This window comes from Poecile atricapillus, chromosome 11 (assembly GCF_030490865.1).
Source record: "Poecile atricapillus isolate bPoeAtr1 chromosome 11, bPoeAtr1.hap1, whole genome shotgun sequence".
In the NCBI taxonomy this organism is placed as follows: domain Eukaryota; kingdom Metazoa; phylum Chordata; class Aves; order Passeriformes; family Paridae; genus Poecile; species Poecile atricapillus.
The window spans coordinates 20,297,472-20,316,033 of NC_081259.1; the positions used below are offsets into that span (position 1 = coordinate 20,297,472).

Consider the following 18,562-nt stretch of genomic DNA (forward strand, 5'->3'; position numbering starts at 1 on the left):
CCTGGAGTTGAAGGAACCAGGTGATACTCTCACAGGAATCAGCATTCTTGAAAAATAAGGGTAACCATGATAAATCCCTACTTCAGCAGATGAATGTTTCCTCCAATATTCCATAGTGTTTTTCTGCCTTTCCTCTGGCCAAGCCTCACTGGGTTTTGCAGTGCTGCACTTTTGAACAAATTTGTACCACTTGCATGCCATCTATTTATCCCAGTGGAGCTCTGAGACCTTCCCTGGGAAGGCAATGTGACATGTGCTGTACATGTGATACCCAAAGCCCTGAGCAGCAGCATGGGCATAGGCTGGCCTGTCCTGTGGCCAGTACTCTGTGTCTCACCACCTATCTCTTTGCACCCTGTCCTTTAGCTCCACAGGTGGTCCGTAAGATCAGGGCAGAACAATTTTCTGATGCATCAGGAAACCTGAAACTTTGGTGCCAGTTCTTCAATATATTGAGCGATTCTAAGCTGACGTGGTACAAGGACGAGATCCCCGTCGCTGAAGCCCAAAGGAGGTAACCTGTCAGCTCCGTGGCAGTGCAGTCCTTGTTGTCACCTGTTCACATCCTGCTCCTTGGCTTGACTGGGGTGAAGGTTCCCCTCTTGCTAAGGCAGCATGGGAAGCTCATGACACAGTACATTGAGAACTTCATCATATCAGTGCCCACGGAGGGCAGGATTGCCCAGATGAGGAATTGCTGCCAAATTTATCTTACTGATGATCCATCTGGAGTGTCTGCTTTGGGTACCCAAACAATGGGGAGGGTAGAGAAGGTGTTATGCCCATCACAGAAATCAGGAGCTGGATGTGAACTATGAAACTGGCACCCCAAAGGATTCATGTGAGGGTGGCAGCCTGCTAGCAGTGCTGGAAAGGTCTTCCGTGCAACAACCACTGGGAAAAAGCAGCTCTGGCTGTGCCCTGTCTACCCCTTGGCACTGCCCCTGTGCAGGGAGAGCATATTCAGACAGCCAGGTGGCTGGTTGTATCCTTTGGGTCTACTGTGGAGAGCAACTTGTTCTCAAGCCCAGAGGATCTGTGTAGTAACATCATTCACATCAGTCAGGATTTGCCTGATGCCATTGGTGTCCTCTGAGCTCCCTTTATAATGAGTCGACAGTAAGTTAGGTGATTCTGGGGCAAAAATTGTCTCCTGGTGCAGATACTTGAGCTGGGGCAGATGGGGAGGAGTGGCCATTGCCTTCCAGCAGACCAGATCAAAGCCTGCTCAGCCAATGGGTCTCGGGATGAGGGTCCCACCTCTTCCCTCTATGAAGCCCTGACCCAGCCTCATGCAGGGGCAAGCACCTTTATCAGTCTGTAGCCCAATCCTGGCCAGGTTTTGCAGGGCTTGCCTGGAGGATAGGCATCTCTGTTAGGACAAACCACAGGGCAGATTCCTGGTGCCATGACATGGCTGGGCTGCCATTGGGATGGCTTGGTTTGTAGCCTTCTTCCATTCCCCCAAGGGCAGTGCCTGTCACAGGGCTCCCATGTGACCCCCAGCACCACATGAGAATGTGGCCATGCTCTGTTTTTTTTTCCAGTGCTGGTGATGAGGGCCAGGCAGCTTTGGCTGTTGTGCAGGCTTCCCAGAAGGATTGCGGAGTCTATCAGTGCGTGATCAGCAACGAGTATGGCACCAATTCCACAGATTTCCTGCTCAGCCCAGAAGGTGAGAAGCCCTCAGCAGCCTCTCACAGCTTTCTGGGTGTGCCATGGGGTGGTGTGGCCAACTGCGGAGAGGGCTTGGTGCCAGGCTGCAGCCTTGGCACATTCTGTAACAGCACCTCTGTGAGGTGCTCCTGCCTCTGCGTGCCAACTGATTCCCGCCATCCTATCTGCCATCCCTAGTTGTACAAGTGCACAGGGAAAGGTGGGATCCTGGCAGGATAGGATCCTGGCAGCACCTTGACACCTCTTTGGTTTCTGTCTCCTCTAGTGTTGTCAGGATTTGTCCTGCGGGAAGAGATCGAAGGTAAGGGCCACGTGATGAGCTGTGACTCTGCCCCTTGCTGAGTGGGGCAGGCAGCTCTGGGGCAGAAGCAGGACGTGCCCATGTTGTCCCTGCCTCACCAGCTCTTCCCCCCACCAGCTGGAGAGGAGATCGAGATGACACCCATGGTGTTTGCCAAGGGTTTGGCTGATGCAGGCTATTGGGGGGATAAGCTCTTCGGGCGTGTGGTGAGCGAGGACATGGAAGTGGGTGCTGGTTTCCTGCGCAAAGCCTGCCGTGCCAGAGCCATTTACGGCCTGGAGCCTGTCTTTGAGTCCGGCCACACCTGCGTCATCAAAGTGCACAATTTCATCGTCTTTGGGACCAAGAATGAGAACAGCCTTATCGAGAAGAACTATGATATCACCATCCAGGTGGGCATTGTTGTGGGCCACCATCCACCTTTCTCCCTCCCACCTTCCCCACCTGTGTGTGAGTTGGTCCCCAGACAATCCCCAGCTCTGTGCCCACTTTTGCTATTTCCTTCCGCTTTTGGAGTGCTCTGGAGTGGTCTAGCTAGGGGGCTGGACGTATCCTTGCCGTTCTTGGCTTCAGCAGTTCGGTCTGAGCAACATGGAGCTGCTCAGGACTTACCCACCACCCTTTGATCACCAGGAGAGGGAAACAATTGGCAGTGGTCCCAGGGAGGCATAGGTGCAAGATGGGACAGGTTCTTGACTCTTCCTTTTGCACTTCCAGGAATGTAAAGTCCAAAACTCCAGCCGTGAGTACTGCAAGATCTTTGCTGCTGAGGCACGAGCCGTCCCGGATTTTGGAGCAGTGCCTGAGTAAGTGATGTGCTGCAGCTCCACTGCCTTGATGCCCGGGCAGAGCATTGCAGGGGACCTGTGGGTGATGGGGCATCCCAAAGGCAGTGCACTCTACTCCCACAAATGGAAGGGATATTGGGAGGAAGGCAAAAGCCAGGGTTGCAGACCATGGTGTGAATCTCCACTTGCAGAGGAGGGAGAGCTCACCACGTTGACTTTGTGAACTCCCATGCAGGATAATTCCTCTGTACTTGATTTATCGTCCGGCCAACAACATCCCTTATGCCACAATGGAGGAGGATCTCGGCAGGCCCTGCGAGCAGTACTGTGTCACTGAGAAGGATGGCACTTTGGTGGCACGAGGCACCTCGGAGATTGTGCTCAAATGCTGCGCATTCCAGCATTGGGTTTACCAGTGGACAAATGGAAACATCCTTGTGACTGACATGGAAGGTAAAGGGATCTCCTGTGTGGTGCCCATGGCCTGTCTCCACCCTCCAGCCTGAGAAAGGAAGAAAAGCCCCAGGCTTGTCCTCCTGCCTCTTTCTTTCCCCCATGCCCTCTACCCAGGGCAATGACCTGCCCCTGGTGCTGGTGGCTGTCCTTCTCTGGTTGTCCTCTTAAATTACAGGAGTGGGCTGGAAGTTGACCAACGTGCGGATCGCTACCAACCTGAAAGGGTGAGTGATTTCCAGCTCTGGAGCAGGGTGGCCCTGACTGTCCCCAGCTCTGCCACTTACCTGACAAGGGCAATGGTGATAACCATGGTCAGGCTCCATCCTTGCCTCCCTGCTCTGCTGGGACATCTCCTAGTGCAAAGCAGGAGCTGAGGATAACTCTGTTGGCAGGTACCAGGGGCTGAAGGAGAGCTGCTTCCCCTCGCTGCTGGAGCAGTTCCCGGCTGCTCACAAGTGCAATCATTACTGCAGCATCCTGGGCCTGAAGATGCTGGAGCCAGCCAAGCCCAAGGGCTCTAAGAGTCCCTGCTTGGGCAGGAAGTCTGCCCAGTCCAGCCCCCAGCTCCAGAAGAAGCTGCTGACAAGTCCTCAGGGCACCCGCAAGGCTTCTGTGAGCCCCAAGAGCATCCGGAGAGCTGCAGAAACAGGGGAGGCCCAAACAGCCTGCAAACCCAGGTCAGGAGAGAGCAACAGAGCTGGCTGCCCACAGTAGTCAGAGCTGCTGCAGCTGAGATTCTTGCTCTGGCCCCCAAGCTGGGCCCAGCACGTGACCAGTGCAGGATAGGGCGACCCTGGCAGTAGCATTCTCCGTGGGGCTCCTGTCCGGCCTGCAGCGCTTGCATTGTGTGGTGTGTGCTAAATGTGAGTGGCTGGGCCAGGGCCGTGGGGGCTGTGAGCCACAGGCCACCTCCCCAGTACCTCTACAGGAGCTGCTGCTGGAGCCTGTGGGGCCCTGTGCCTCTCCACGCTCGGACTCGCTTTCCTCTCTCAACTTTCCATAGGCCTTCCTTAAGGCAGGGGCAGAGCTTCTCCCTTGGGCTTTGCAGGCACCATGCCCTTGCTTGGCTCCCCAGCAAACTAGGAGTCTTGGACACTCTCCTGGCTCCCAGCACCTCATGTCCCTCTGTGTCCCCATAAAGTGACTAGGCCAAGCCTTGCCAGCGCTGTCAAGGATGAGAACCCCAGCAGTGCCCAGGCAGTCCCCTGTGCCCTGGCAAACCCTTTTTCCTGCAGAGGGTTCTAGCAGTCACTTCCAGGGCTCCTCTGCTATGGTGTGGGGCTCTGTAGTGTTGGCTGGTTCCAGGGCGGGGTGTTTGCACTGGTACCAGCAGCTGCATAGGGATGAGGTTTTGCACCCCTGCTTCCTGTTTCCTGGGGAAGTCTCCCACCCCGTTGCTGGGTGGCTGCTGAGGGCATGCTGCTCTGGATGGTGGTCAGTGCTAGGGTAAGCTACCTAGATGCTCTACCTCACATGGGATACCTGGGAGCAGGACAAAGGGGTGACTACCAGGCTCTGTCTAGGCACATGGGGGTGTCTGGCCCACAGGACTCCCTGCTCCTTGCCCCCATGCCATACATAGACCCTGTATGCCCTACCCCACAGCACGATCTGGTGCTCAGCATCACCCCTGCTTGGCACGTGCTGGACTCCAACAACAGTCTCCAACAACTCCAGCAACAGTTTGCAGTACCCACTCCAAATCCTGCTTCCCCTGGCTCGAGGCAGTGATGGACAGGCACAGGAGCCTTCTGCTCCATCACCCTGCAGAGCATCCCCTTCCTCAGGGCATTGCAGGAGGGTGCTGGGTGCCAGTGACACCACCCTGCAGGGTGGGGTCCCAAGCAGTGGCTCAGTGCAGCCTGATGGAGAGGAGGGGCCAGGCTGGGAGCCTGGTATGCTCTGGGCTCCTGATCCTTTGTCACTGGGTAACTGTAAAATTCCGATGTACATAACATGGCTGCGTTGGTGACTGGGTGCTCTCGAGTGCAATAAAGAGAGAAGGACTGGCCTGTTCCCTGGCACTGTGGTCCATCTGGGAGAGGTGCACCCAAGCACAGTGGGATGCTTTGGTGTCGTGTCTGGGGGAAGGAAACATCTTCAAGCACTGGCTTTACCCCAAACGTGCCCCATGGGAGAAAAGATGGGGGTTGGGGCCAGAGCCTAAGGCTGGCAGCAGCCAGGGGCTCAGCTTGCAAGGTCTGCAGTGGGCATGGGGCTGGGCAGCCCCAGCAAAGGACTTCTTGCTGTGTGGGACAGCCATAGTCAGGGGTCTGAGGGCAAGTATACAAGGGTTGCCATCATTTATTTGGGAGCTGCTCCCCTGTGTCCCCTGGGCCAGCACCTAAGGCTGCAGGTTGCAAGGTGCACGCAGCTGTTCGTCAGCACGGGAGTTGAGACCAAATGCTCAGGTTTCTCTTGGGGTTTTTTCTACCTCTGGGGGTAGGCCTTGTAGGCCCTGGTGTTCCCCCAGTTCTAGATTGTCCCTGCACAGGATGTGTGGTTGTAGTACACACAGCACTCTCCGAGCCAGAGCACGCTCTCTGCCTGCTCAGCCCAGGATCCCGTGAAGGAGAGAGTCCCATTCTGGAGCACTGAGCTGGAAGGGGAGACACAGGGTCAGGACAAGCTGCTGGCCCACCACCTGGGTCCTTGGGCAGGGCCAGATGGCTCCAGGGCCCTTCACACCCACCTGGCAAAGAGCTGCTTACAGCAGGTGTACATAGTGTAGCTGGTCGAGCTGAAGTTGGTGGTGCTGAAGAACATTGCGCAGTCACCCACCTGTGTTGGCACATGGAGGAGACCTGGGGGACAAGGTCTCCTATTGGGACTTTAAAGGGACCATGGATCCAAATTCCATACCCCAAGAAAGCTGTGAGTCTTGTACCCCATGCCTGCTCACAAGTCCCACACCCTGACTTATAATTGCTTGCAAGTCCTGTAGCTGGGACTGTGCAGGTCCCAGGAGCCATCCCACCTCACACCCCCCCCAAGACTTCAAGGAGCTCCTTGCAGTACTCCAAAAGTTACTCTTGAAATGGTCCAGCCTAGAGGAGGATGAGGGGCCCCAGGAGAGCTGTTGGGCTTGGGCTGCCCTTGGTAGAGCCATGAGGGGAGAGCAGGGTTTGAAGGCTCTGGCAGAGCCTTGGGGGACAGGCCAGCCACCTCCATCCCTGAATGCTGCATTTCACACTTCAGCCCTGTGCCTGCCCCTCCCTGGGTCTGTGTGGCCCTGCTGGCAGTGGACAGAGACCTACCTGCCAGGCAGGCATTGAGCATGGAGACGCAGATGCCAGTGAGCAGGGCCCGCAGCACCACGGAGGCAAAGTCACCCTTGCGCTGGGGCACCATGGAAGCTGTGGGGGAAAAACAGACACTGGGCTGAGTCAGGTCCTTGCTCTGGATCTGCATGGGTTGGGGGACAGATAGGGACATGTCCTCAGTCCTGAGCTGGCTCTGCCACGTCGTGCCCTGCCCACTCCAACTCCTGCTGTCTGGAGGATGTGGTGATCTCAGCCAGTGCCCAGTGTGCTGTCTGCCCATCCTGGCAGAGCACTGTGCCCACCCTGCACCTGTAGGTGATCCACCAGAGCCCTGAGCACTCTCAGCACTGGAGTCTCTCTGCTCTTTCCCCTGTGGCTGGGTGATACCTAGGCTTGAGGGGACATGCATGTGCTCTTGCCCACGGGTGCAGTGCAAAATCATCCTGGTCACCTCATGCAAAATCCTGTTCCTTATATGGCAGACACCAAACATGGAGCTTTGAGGGCAGCAAATTCCTCCTGTCTCAGCTGAGCTCTTGCTCCCTGGCCCACGATCCCACTCCCTGAGCACCCAGGCACTCAGGACGTAGGTCACACTTACTCAGGCCTCCCAGAGTGATGCCAATGGAGCTGAGGTTGGCGAATCCACAGAGGGCAAAGGTGGTGATGCTCTCAGCTCGCTCCTGGAGGGCACAGCAGCAGGGGATGGTCACCTCTGCCCAGGAGCAGCCCCAGAACACCCAGAGCTGAGCACCACATTGCATCTCCCAGACAGACATGACAGAGACAAGTTCCCCACCCCGACCCCTTCCCCATCAGCTATTTTTGGGAGCAAGGATGAAAGCTCTCCCTGGAAGAGGCTGGGCTGGGGGTTCAAGGGCCCTGTAGCACCATGATCTGTCCCACCAAGGAGCAGGATAAATGGGAAAGGGCTTCACTGACTCCTTTATCCCACACCCAGCCATTAGCAAACATCCAAGTCTTGCTGGACATAGGTGCCCTCCCACTCCCAACACTATCATCCTGGTTCAATGATCTTAGAGGACTTTTCCAAACTAAATGGTTCTATGATTCTCTGCCTGCCCACCACCCTAGCCTAGCCAGGTCCCATGCCCCATTCCAGCTGGCTCTGTCCCTGCCCTGTGCCTGGCAGGGCAGCAGGTGCCCCTCACAGATATCCACTGCTTCCGGTTCCCATCCCACTCCTCCAGGCCCATCAGACGGTTCTTCTTGTATTTGGCCAGCTGCTGGTATGCCACAAACTCATTCAGGAAGATCTTGATCCCCAGGAGTTCAGCCACCAGCGGTGAGTCTGCCCAGTCTGCCCCCATGAGAAAGGCCACAGGCATGAGGACATAGGAGCAGATCACCTGAGAAAAGCATCCCAGAAAGGAACGACTCAGAGCTGACCTGCACAGCCTCCGGATTGGATATCCGCTGCCAGCATTTGCCAAAAACCCAGCAAGGGTCTCAGCAGCCCACTGAGGCAGTGGGCAAAAGTGGGGATGGGTGGGGGATGAAGGATCTGGCAGCTAAAACCATGGGTCTGCTCTTGGGCATACCTGGAAAGTCAGACCCTCGATGTCTACCATCTCCCCGAACCAGCGGAGGGCAGCATTGATGAACTCCAGCACGGCCAGGAAGGCGATGAGGTTGGCTGCGATGTTGGCAACGAGCCCCACGGAGGTGGCAGCCCCATTGCTAGCAGCTTCCAAGATGTTCTGCTCTTCCCTGCATGGAAAAAGACCCCAGTGTAGTCATCTGGCTGGGCATCCCCCATGCCAGGTCAGCGCTCACTCTATGGAGGTGTGGACACCACAGGCTCTCCCAACCTCGGGCCACCCGCAGCGTCCGCTTGCACCCGAGTGCCCCCACGGCCTCCCTGCAGCAGAAGGACATGTGCAGCCCCACTCCACTACCCCTCTCCTCACACTCACCCACTGGAGAGGCGGATGCTTGCTTTGCCCTTGAACTTGGACTCCTCCACTTCAGGGTAGACGAGTTTGGCCATGGCGAGGGCACAGGGTGCAGCCATTACAGAAGCTGCAATCAGTGATGCTGCATCAATCTGCAACGTGCAGACAGAGGCATAGGCACCTCTGTGCAGGGCTGTGCCCCATGGCCTGCCACCCCTAGGCATCCCAGCACATGCCTGGCATCAGCCAGTGACACACAGAGCACTTTAGGCTCTCCACTTGCTCAAGGTGGGAAAAACTGGCTGGTTTTCCCATGTAAGCAGCTGTGGACATGGGACAGCTCGCCTGGATGGAGGCGATTGCTGGAGCTGCAGCAATTGTAGCCTTGGTGATGTTAATCTCTCCTGCTGTTTGACTTAATAATGGTTCTTATTCCTTCCTTGTCCCTTTTTACCAGTATCAGAGCAATAGGTTGAGTAACACTATTAACTTCTACCTGTTGATGAAGGGACAAGCTGCCAGCCTCACCCCTCCTCAGCAACTTCTCATTTCTCTGACCTTCCACCTTTGGTTCACCATTTGAGGAGACTAATTAATGTTTAAATAGCAGGAGTTCAGGCAAAAGGTTAAGGGGAAGGTTTATTCAGAGCACTGATGAACTGGAGAGGGCATCCCTGGGGGCTTGGTGCCAGAAGTGCCCAGGCAATGCTGGAGGAGCAAGGGATTGTTCCATTGGGAGAAAAGAGGGAGGGGGGGTGGGTATTGCTGTTTCTATTTAAAAGGAGGTTGGAGGGGAGGCACTGCTTTGTGATAGCCAGTGAAAAGGTGAGAATTACAGGCAGTTTCAGTTGGATATAAGGAAAAATTGTTTTGTCTGAGGCACCTATGGGGGAAACCAGAGAGGTTGGGGGGATCTCCATCCATGGGATGTTCACCACCAACCTGGACAAGGCCCTGGCCATCCCCTCAGTTGCCATAACCTCAGTTGGCAGGAGGGTGGATCAGAGACCCCTCCACAGGGTCTTTCCAGGCTATACTATCCCATGATTCTGTGGGATTTTCCCTGCTCACTGTGCAGGGACACATGGTAAGGATCCTATAGCACTGTCTTCTACCTGGCACAGCTCTACAGGCCAGCAAAGGTGGGGCTGGATTGAGGTGTCTTTGGGACAAGGCGAGTCGGGACACCCTGCTCTCATCCTGCTTATGAAAGGGGACCATGAGGCACCTGCTGGGGGTCTTTTCTTATCCTCAAGTCCAGGCCAGTTCTTGCATTTCAGTACCCTGTAGCAGGGAGCATGTGGATCCAACTGCTCATGCACTCACCCCAAAGGATATGTAGGCACCCATCACGCTGCCTGCGATGGTGGAAAAGCCACCGGTCATCACAGCATGGATTTCTGACAGGGTCATGTCTGGGAGGTACGGGCGGATGAGCAGTGGGGCTTCGGTCTGTGGAAGAGAAAATGCCGCTGTCCTTGGGATGAGGCCATACAGAGCCACAGGTCTTATGGGGAGGGAAAGGCCCTTTCTCCAGGGCAGGCTCAGCTGCAAGCACTAAGGAGCTGGATCTGCTGCCCAGGACCTTACCTGTCCCACAAAAATGTTCCCTGCCACACTGAGAGTCTCAGTGGGAGTGGTGCCCATTGAGACTTGAAGCAGCCAGGAGATCTGGGGAAAGACAAGGCCAGTGTGTCGACAGAGGCTCCTGGCACACTGCCACCATGCCCATGAAGCCAGGCACTGTTTGGCCCCTGCGTGCAGGTGATCCTGGGAAGCACCCCCAGACCAGGTGGAAACATCAGCTCTAGGGTTCAGTTTTTACGGCTTTCTGAGGATACGCTAGAAAGACGTGGCTTGTGTCTATTCTTTTAAGCAGGACAAATCACCCCAAATTAGTACCAGAACAATTTTCCTGGGACATCTCCCAGCTGACTGTAGCAGACAGAGTTCCCAACAGGTTCTTCTCCTTTCCACTGCCATCCCAGATCTAGGAGCGAGGCCCTACCTTGAGAATAAGCCACTGCATGACACCGAGGTAGTAGAGGATGGACATCACACAGCTGAAGAAAACAATGATGGGCAGGGTCTGCAGGCAAGGCATAGGGTTAAAGGAGAGCTGAGCCACACGTCCTGGCACCCATGGGCACCAGGATGGCACAGTGTGCTACTGCACAGCCAGCCCACACTACTGGGGTGCCACAACATATGGCCAGGCTGGCAGGAGGGACAGGGACCAGTGCAAATCCTCCTTGGCACTGAGGAAGTCCCCAGGTGTATACACAGCTGAGGGAGATCCATCTCTGAGATGGCTGAGCTCTACTGCAGCAGATCTGGCTGCATTGAGCTCTGTGCTCTCCAGGACCCAGCAAAGAGGCAGACCAGAAGAAAACCTCCCCATGCCCCATTCCTTGGCTGACCTGGAAGGCAAAGACTTCTTGAATGAGTGTGTTCCCAAAGACAAAGCTGGAGCCAGCTGTGGTGTAGCCCAGGAAGTACTGCAAGGGAAGAAGTTACACAGGTAGGACAGAGATCTCCATCAGGTCCTTCCCTGATATCTCATTCTGCCTAGTGAGGGGCTGTGCCCCCAGTCCCACAGCTCACTTCACTGCACACCAGAGGATGACCCTCTGAGACCTAAGATGGAAATACTGGTAGGCTGTCCCAAAGCCACAGGGCTCTGCTACAACTGGGAAGGAAGAGCAAACCGAGGGCTCTGGGCTGCTGCAGAAAACCAGGGAAGAGCTGGCTTCCCTCCTGTCCCGAACAAAAGTGTTTGTGAGCATGCAATCCCTGCCATTTCCCCTCCCCATGCCACCCTCTGCTTTTCCTGTTAATCTCAGGGTACAAACACAGGATGGGATGAGTAGATGCAGTACCTGGATCTGGTCTCCCAGCCATTGGAAAGCTTGGGTGCCAGGAGTTGTTCGGAGGACAAAGAGTCCGAGTAAGAACTCCAAACCAAGGCCCCAGAAAACGGCTCTCCAGGACACCTGGGGACAAAAAGCAGAACAGGAGCTGAAATGTTTTCAGGGCCTGCAGGCTTCCCTCTCTGGTTTCCAGCTGCTGCAACAGCAGGACATGACAAACACCACACACTGCCATGGGGTGAAGATCATGGGGAGACTGATAAAGTGTCACAGAAACAAACAAACGTGGGTTGGTGACAGAGCCAGAAATGAGTTCGTGAGACTCTGGAACTGGCTGGAACATAATGTGCTAGGCTGACCCGGAATACAAGCACAAAGACCTTATGATGACTGGTAGCACAGACCTGCTAGACTGAAACCATCTGTTCAATTACCCTTTGGAGAAACAGGATGGAGGGACTGCCCAAAACATTGCAGCAGTTTGGGCTGGAAGCCACCAGGACTTCAATCACTTCTGACCAAGGCTCCCAAGGCACCTGAAGCCCAGGTGTGGGTCTGGTGCTGGGTTTCTGGGTCTGACCCACTATGAGGGACATGGCAGAAAACAGGACAGAGGCAAACCCAATGCACTGGGTTATGAAGTGGGAAGGAGAGCAATGGGAAGAAGAGCAGTGAGGTGGCTTTGGGGTCTATCCACCCAACCAGTTCAGTTCCCCAGGCTGCGCCCAGCTCTGCCCAGCTCTGCTGGGCTTCTGCTTCCTCCAGAGAAGGGGATGCCAGTGGAAACAAAGTGTTTGTTCTCCAGTGCTGGGTGGCCACCTCCTGCGAGGGAACTGATGGTCAAGTCACACCTGAAACACGTACCGCACCATGGTGCTTGGAGAAGGCAAACAGGAACAGCACCAAAAAGCAGAAGCCGCCTAATGAAATGAGCTGCTCTGGGTTTCTGCCAGTGTCCAAAGCCAGCCACACAATCAGGCCTGCCAGGAGGGCCACCCACAGGAGCCTGCAGAGAAAACCCCAGACTGTCAGCAAGATGGTGTCCCCAAAGGGAGAGAAGCACATGAAGATAGAAGCCGATTGTGATGGAATTGCCACTGTAATGTCCAGGTATCTGAAGAAACCGAGGGCTCAGGCACAAGTGAGGGTTGTGAACAGCCATCACGCTACTGAGGCAGAGCAGCAAGATGGCTGCAATGGCTTCAAAGCAATGGCTTTTAAGTGGTTCCCAGGCTGGGCCATGCTCACCATTTGTGAAGTGCCAGCATGGCACTAGAGCACATACCTGATGCCATCAGCTGTGGTTGTGCTGGTAGAGCCATGGGAGGGAACCCAGGTGCTGGGAGGGATCTGGCCCTGCCTTCTCCTGACTCACCATTTCAGCCATGGCCAGGACTTTTGGAAGCACTTCCCAACAGGGCGGAGGAGCAGCAGAACCTTTGCCCCACAGTGCTTCTTGAAGATGTCCCAGCAGATGAAGAAGGCAACCACAGCAGTCATGACCACCAAAGCAAGGGCTCGCTGGAAGCTGAGGTAACAGGCCGCAATGAAGTAGCACAGGTAGGCTGGAGAAGGCACATGGGAGTCAGAAACATCAAGGCTGTAGGATCATGGGTTCATAACTCACCGGGGCCAACCACAAGGTTCATTTCCTCCCAATGTCCTTCCCTGGCCACCCTTGAGGATCCCATCTTTGCATGAGGAGTCCTTAAGAGCACCACCCCAGCAGGGAGCAGAATGGGCACAGTAAACCCTTTGGGCAGGTAGAGAAAGGGCAGAGGGACAGTGAGGTGAAGATAGAATTGGGTAGCAGTAGTGGGGTGAGGAGGGGGCAGCAAGGCTGCTGGGGTTGGATACAACCTCCACACACTTGACAATGTTCAATAAGTGGAGTCTGGAGGCACAGCCAGCCAAAGGGGTGACAGAAAGTTCAGTGACAGGAAGTTCTCACCTACTCCAAGGAGCCCCAGGACAACTCTTCTCAAGACCTTGGCATGAGCCTTGCAGAAATGCTTTGCCTTTGATACTGGCTGTAGAGCCTTCCTGGAGAGAGTCACATGCAGGAAACATGAGAGACACAGAAGATGGACACAAAAGATCAGCCCAAGCCAAGCCAAACCACCCCAATTGCAGCCAAGCCACCAGAGCCAAGCCATGACCATGACCTCCAGCAACAGGAGGTGGTGCAGATGGGCCATGGTGAGAAACCCCAGCACGCTCACCATCAGCTGCTATGGGGACAGAGACCTACTAGTGGCACCCTACAAGGCCACATGGAGCCATCAGACACTGCCCCCAGTGTGTGCTCAATACCATCCTACTCTGCTCCCAAATCAGGTTTGTTTCTGGCAGAGCTCATACATCTGTGCAGATTATCCCACCTGCAGTAGGAGGAGAATCTCCCTTTTCCTTCTCTTCTCTCCTCTTGGCTCTCACTGCATGGAGCACCACCTTCATCATGTCTCTTCTCTCCCTGGAAAACATCATTAACTGGAGCACCGGGGGAAGGGAAAGGGAAAGGGGAAGGGGAAGGGGAAGGGGAAGGGGAAGGGGAAAGGGAAGGGGAAGGGGAAGGGAAATTTACCTCAAAGCTGAAAACTGGGTTATCTGTGCCCTTCTCAAGGCTGTCCAGGGTTATCTGGTTTCCTTCCATCTCCAGAAGTTCCTTTGCTTTAGTGCATATGGGAAACACCACTGGGATGGCCGAGTGCTGGCTGGGGAGAGAAAGATGGACTCACCTCTGGGAAGCTCACAGCTGCTTTTCAGTTTTGGGTTTCTGAGAGGAAAATGCCCTTTGCAGTCAGTATTCAGAGCAGGTCCTGTCCTAGCACATCAAGGGACCATCCTATGGGGTCCTCAGGCCATGGTGCTGGTGTGCTGAATTCCTTCTCCTGTAATGCTGGAGAGGTCTTTACTCTGCCCTGCTTCCAAGGAATTATAGGAAAGGACTATATGCAGCAGGGAGTGCTGGTACTCCTCCTCCAAGTTGGTGACAGTGTCCAACAGCCTCTGTGAGCCCCTTTGCAAGAAGGTTTTTTCAAAAAGTATCCTTCCTCATCAAAAGGTCTTGGTACAACCAAGTAAGATGAGGAAGAAGGTTCTTTCATGCTGATAATTAACATAGTGAAGGAACAAGGGGTAGGAATGACTGGTAGTTTGCATAGGGACTGGTCCTAGAGGAGAATTATACCGGGAGAACTGGTCCAGCAAACCCAGAAGAACCAGTGTCATGCCAGGGCATAACCTGGAGCATCATCCCATTTGGACACCCTCCCAGTTCCTCTACCTGGCGGAAGATGAGGGGAGAGCAGAGAGTCACAGGCAAGGCAGTGATCAACTGTAGAAGCACTTTTGTTCGAGGACAGAGGTGGTAAGATGTCTTTGCTTTGAGGAGAATTGTAGAGGTCTGTGCAGAGAAGATTTTACAGGGTCACTACCAGTTTCTCACAGAGTCCACTGAAGGGAAAGACTCAGCCCCAAATGCAACAGGTGAAGGGGGGGAGTTTTGGAGAACATCCCCCTCATTCATGGCAGCTAGAGGTGGTGTAGCCAGGGCTCCACAGGTCAGCAGAGCTACCATGGGGAACCACTGGGGCATGCTGGATCCCATATGTCCCTGGCTCCTCAGCAGCAGGGCAGGACCCAGGGCCATGGTGGGAACTCACACCTGCCTCCAACATCACTGGTGCTCCTGGTGCTCAGGGATGTCTCTCCAGGACCCTGGCAGAGATCAGGAGGACCCCTCTCTCCAAGTCTACCACCACTTCATGGACACTCCGCAGTACCCATCTGATCTCCATGACCCCTCCAGGATCTCACGGAGTTTCAGGACTACCCCGAGTTCCTGGCTGTGCTCCCATCTCTGCCTCCCAGGACCCCCAGGCTGATGCCACCTCCTTGTCCCCCACCCCACCAGCCCCAAAATCTCTTGTTTTGGTGCAGTCTGCTTGGCTGCCGTCCCCTCAAGAGCAGGACCACAGGGACAGGCAGATGAGGGAGGGAGCAGTGGGGTGCCCCCAACACCCCCCCGTGTACCTGTGTCCCCACGCACTCTTGTTCCTTGTGTCCCCCGCAGCCTTCGGAGCAGCGTGGCCACGGGACTCTGTTCCCTGTGTCCCTGCACTCCACACTCTCAGCTTCGGTGGCCTCATCCCCCGCGTCCTCACACCCCCGGTGGCCTCGTGCCCTCCCTGTCCCCGCGGCTCCCCCGCCCTGGCACCCGCCGTCCCCCCGCACTCACCGCCAGCCCCGCGGTCCCTGCAGCTGCCGGTCCCGTGCCCCGGTTACCCATTAACAGCTCGGTCCAAAGAGCTGGGCTGGGCCCTGCGGCGCCGGGGCTCCTCCCGGGGCTCACACCCGGGCGCCGGGAGGTGCGGGGGGGCCGCGCGGCGCGGCCGTGCAGGGTACCGTGCTAGCCAAAGGAAGGTCAGCCAGGACCGGTCAGGAGACTTTCCCGAAGGCAAAACGAGCCTCGAGGAAAGATACTGAAAGTAGAAATCAAACTTTTACCCCACATCAGGAAATGCTTCCCAAAGAAAACCAGAGTGGAGCACACATGGCCTCCAAAGCTCCAGCGGCGTGAAGCCATGTCCCCTGGTCCCTGAGAAGGACAGGGTGGAAGCCAACAAAAAGTCCCCTCGCACTGTGTTCCAAAGCAGCTTTACACGCGGGATGATGGGAAGCGCACGCCCAGGTTTGGGCACTCCACTGGTACCTTTCGCTCTGTTTGCACAGGGAGCGGTGAAGTTACGTGGCTCCAAGGGTGGCAAAGCGGGGTTGGCAGGAATTTGTTCAGACATTGGTGATTAATGATACCACGGGGCACTCGGGTCACCCACACGCCACACGCTGCCCGTAAACAAACCGCTCTCCGTGCTAGCTCCCCGCCTTCTCCCTGTGGTTCCGGCCAATCCCGCCGCTAAAGCTGGCCAGGGTTGGCGAGGGGCGGAGGAGCGATGGCGCAGGTCACAACGCGGGTGACAAAGCGGGGAGCCGCGAGAGCCGTGGATGCGACGCTGGTTGACCCCCCCTGGCCGGGCCCGGGCGAGCCCCCCGGGCCATGTGAAGCTCTGCAGAGCTCGGCCCACCTCACGTCAGCACCCACAGCACCAAATGGCGCCGCGCCGCCCCGCCCGCCCAGAGCCCCGGTAGCGCGCCGTGATCGTATAGTGGTTAGTACTCTGCGTTGTGGCCGCAGCAACCTCGGTTCGAATCCGAGTCACGGCATCGCCCGGCGGTACCACGGCACACGGGCTCCGCTTTTTTGCAGCGCCGCACCGCTTTAGTTCATCGTTTCATTTCGTTGTTCTCTCTTATTATTTTGAATTTAATTTTATTATTCTTTTAGTGGAGTTATTAAAATATAATAGAAGTTTTATTTAGTTATTTAAAAATAACTTTTTTATTTAGTTGATTTTCATTTAATTATATTTAATTTTATCTGTTCAATGTAATTTAATTTTCATTTTAGTTTTTTATTTTTATTTTGTTTTATACTTAATAATATTCTATTCTATTCTATTCTATTCTATTCTATTCTATTCTATTCTATTCTATTCTATTCTATTCTATTCTATTTTTAAATTTTATTTCTTTATTTACCTTTACGTGATCGAATGTTATTTTTCGTTTAGTTTTTTCTATTTTATTTCCATATTTAATTTTATTTTATTAGTTCATTTTATATTATTTTACATTTAATTACTTAGCTATTTTATTATATTTAGTTTTATTTTATTTAATATAGTGGTATAATTTTTTATTATATTTTATTTTTATATTCCATTTTTGTATTTTAAATTATTGTTTTAATTCTATCTTTATTTAAATTTTACTCTTACTTTGTACCTCATTGTCTCCTCTCCTCTCCTCTGTCCTCTTCTTTCTTCTAATTTTGGTCTATTTTTAAATTTAATTTTATGATTTTATTTATTATTTCTACTTTCATGGGGTTTTCTGGGGTTTTTTTTTCATCTTATGTTATTTTGGGGTTTTCTGTCCCTCCGCTCCTTCTCTCCCCAGCGCTGGGCGGGCCCAGCTCTGCCCGGCCCCGCAGGCAACAGCCAAAAAATCCAAAAGAAAACGAAAATGGCGCTGCAAAAAAGCGGAGCCCGTGTGCCGTGGTACCGCCGGGCGATGCCGTGACTCGGATTCGAACCGAGGTTGCTGCGGCCACAACGCAGAGTACTAACCACTATACGATCACGGCGCGCTACCGGGGCTCTGGGCGGGCTGGGCGGCGCGGCGCCATTTGGTGCTGTGGGTGCTGACGTGAGGCGGGCTGGGCTTCGTGCTTCCGCTCCTCCCTCCCTGGGCATTCCTTCACCCCCTCACCTCCATCCTCTGCCCTTGGCCAAGCTCCCTGCTCTGACCCTGATCCTGACCCCTCCCCTCATGCCAGCCCTCTGTATCCTAGGGCAGCCCTGTTCCCCGAGCTGTAACCTCACCTCTTGCTCCCCTGGGTGTTTCTCAGGGGGTAAAGCTTCTCCAAACTACAGGATTAATGAACGACTGGGCACAGAGGAATGGGAGAAGAAGAGAGGGACTAAGGATTTTATGCCCCTGAAACAGCAACAGGTATCAGTCTGTGCTGGACTCCTTGTTTCTCCTGCTCATATGGACATCTGCTCTCACCACTGCTGCTGCTTTCCTGCTCCCGGTATTAAAGGCTCTTTTATTTTCACAGATATGCAAAGAATTCCAAATACCTGGGATCAAAAAGATTTCTTGACATAAAGTCAATTTCTTGAGATAAAATATCGCAGCATGTCTCATTTTTTCTAAAGAGCTGGTCATAGAAACATCTGCTCCTTCATATGGGATGTGCTCACCACTTGTCAGACATACACACCTCAAACAGGAGGGGCTACAGGGAGTGGCAAGGGCTACAACCATGCTGGCCACGTTCCTGCACCCCATCCATCCTGGTGTATCTGCTGGAGCTGGAAAACCCTAAATCTAGAACAGTCTTCCTGAGGCTTGGGGCAAACTGGAGAAACACCCTGTGTGCCTCGATTACTCTGTGAAGTCATTCCTCTTGCTACTCTGAGCTCATCTTGCTCATAACTGGACCAAAAGAGCTAAGAGTGGCAGAGGAAGACAGAATGGTTTTTTGCATCCTCCCTTTGTCTATGCCCACCTCGTCCTTTTCCTCAGCAGTTTGCTGATGTGCACCGGTGGCCCCTTGGCAATGGTGGGATCCTTTGCAGTGGGAGATGCTCTCCCCTGTAAAACTGTCTGACCAGGAGATGGTGGAGGGGTATCTAAATGACCTGGGTGTCCACAGGCTACT

The 18,562-nt window shown here is 54.3% G+C and overlaps 2 protein-coding genes and 2 non-coding genes across 10 annotated transcripts in view; 2 read left to right on the forward strand and 2 right to left on the reverse strand.

Moving 5' to 3' along the window:
• ALPK3 (alpha kinase 3) overlaps nt 1-5,244 on the forward strand; it is a 32,610-nt gene extending 27,366 nt beyond the window's left edge. For all 3 annotated transcript variants that reach the window (XM_058847338.1, XM_058847337.1, XM_058847339.1), the window contains 8 exons: nt 367-514; nt 1,548-1,675; nt 1,943-1,978; nt 2,096-2,370; nt 2,696-2,784; nt 3,002-3,219; nt 3,398-3,446; nt 3,615-5,244. In XM_058847338.1, the coding sequence (XP_058703321.1) occupies nt 367-514; nt 1,548-1,675; nt 1,943-1,978; nt 2,096-2,370; nt 2,696-2,784; nt 3,002-3,219; nt 3,398-3,446; nt 3,615-3,936 (1,265 nt within the window). In that variant the 3' untranslated portion in view covers nt 3,937-5,244. The remainder of the gene's footprint in view (nt 1-366; nt 515-1,547; nt 1,676-1,942; nt 1,979-2,095; nt 2,371-2,695; nt 2,785-3,001; nt 3,220-3,397; nt 3,447-3,614) is intronic.
• A 264-nt stretch (nt 5,245-5,508) lies between these two features.
• LOC131583348 (sodium/nucleoside cotransporter 1-like) lies at nt 5,509-16,596 on the reverse strand. 5 transcript variants are annotated; one of them, XM_058847348.1, is made up of 20 exons: nt 15,986-16,596; nt 15,512-15,755; nt 14,558-14,677; nt 13,856-13,985; nt 13,653-13,744; nt 13,223-13,314; nt 12,647-12,836; nt 12,136-12,277; nt 11,281-11,394; nt 10,822-10,899; nt 10,410-10,490; nt 9,992-10,072; nt 9,728-9,853; nt 8,423-8,553; nt 8,048-8,216; nt 7,658-7,855; nt 7,087-7,168; nt 6,480-6,578; nt 5,915-6,026; nt 5,509-5,821 (listed from the first exon to the last, which is right to left on the reverse strand). In XM_058847348.1, the coding sequence occupies exons 4-20, from the start codon at nt 13,922-13,924 to the stop codon at nt 5,698-5,700; spliced, it is 1,980 nt and encodes a 659-aa protein (XP_058703331.1). In that variant the 5' UTR covers nt 13,925-13,985; nt 14,558-14,677; nt 15,512-15,755; nt 15,986-16,596; the 3' UTR covers nt 5,509-5,697. The 5 variants fall into 5 exon arrangements, with proteins under 5 accessions (XP_058703331.1, XP_058703329.1, XP_058703332.1 ...); XM_058847346.1 differs by having other exon boundaries at nt 15,512-16,596; XM_058847349.1 differs by lacking the exons at nt 15,512-15,755; nt 15,986-16,596 and adding an exon at nt 15,307-15,493.
• On the forward strand, nt 16,426-16,497 carry TRNAH-GUG (transfer RNA histidin (anticodon GUG)). Its single transcript has one exon. It is a non-coding gene; the product is annotated as a tRNA-His (tRNA).
• An 811-nt stretch (nt 16,597-17,407) lies between the features above and the next one.
• On the reverse strand, nt 17,408-17,479 carry TRNAH-GUG (transfer RNA histidin (anticodon GUG)). Its single transcript has one exon. It is a non-coding gene; the product is annotated as a tRNA-His (tRNA).
• Between the last annotated feature and the right edge of the window lie 1,083 nt (nt 17,480-18,562).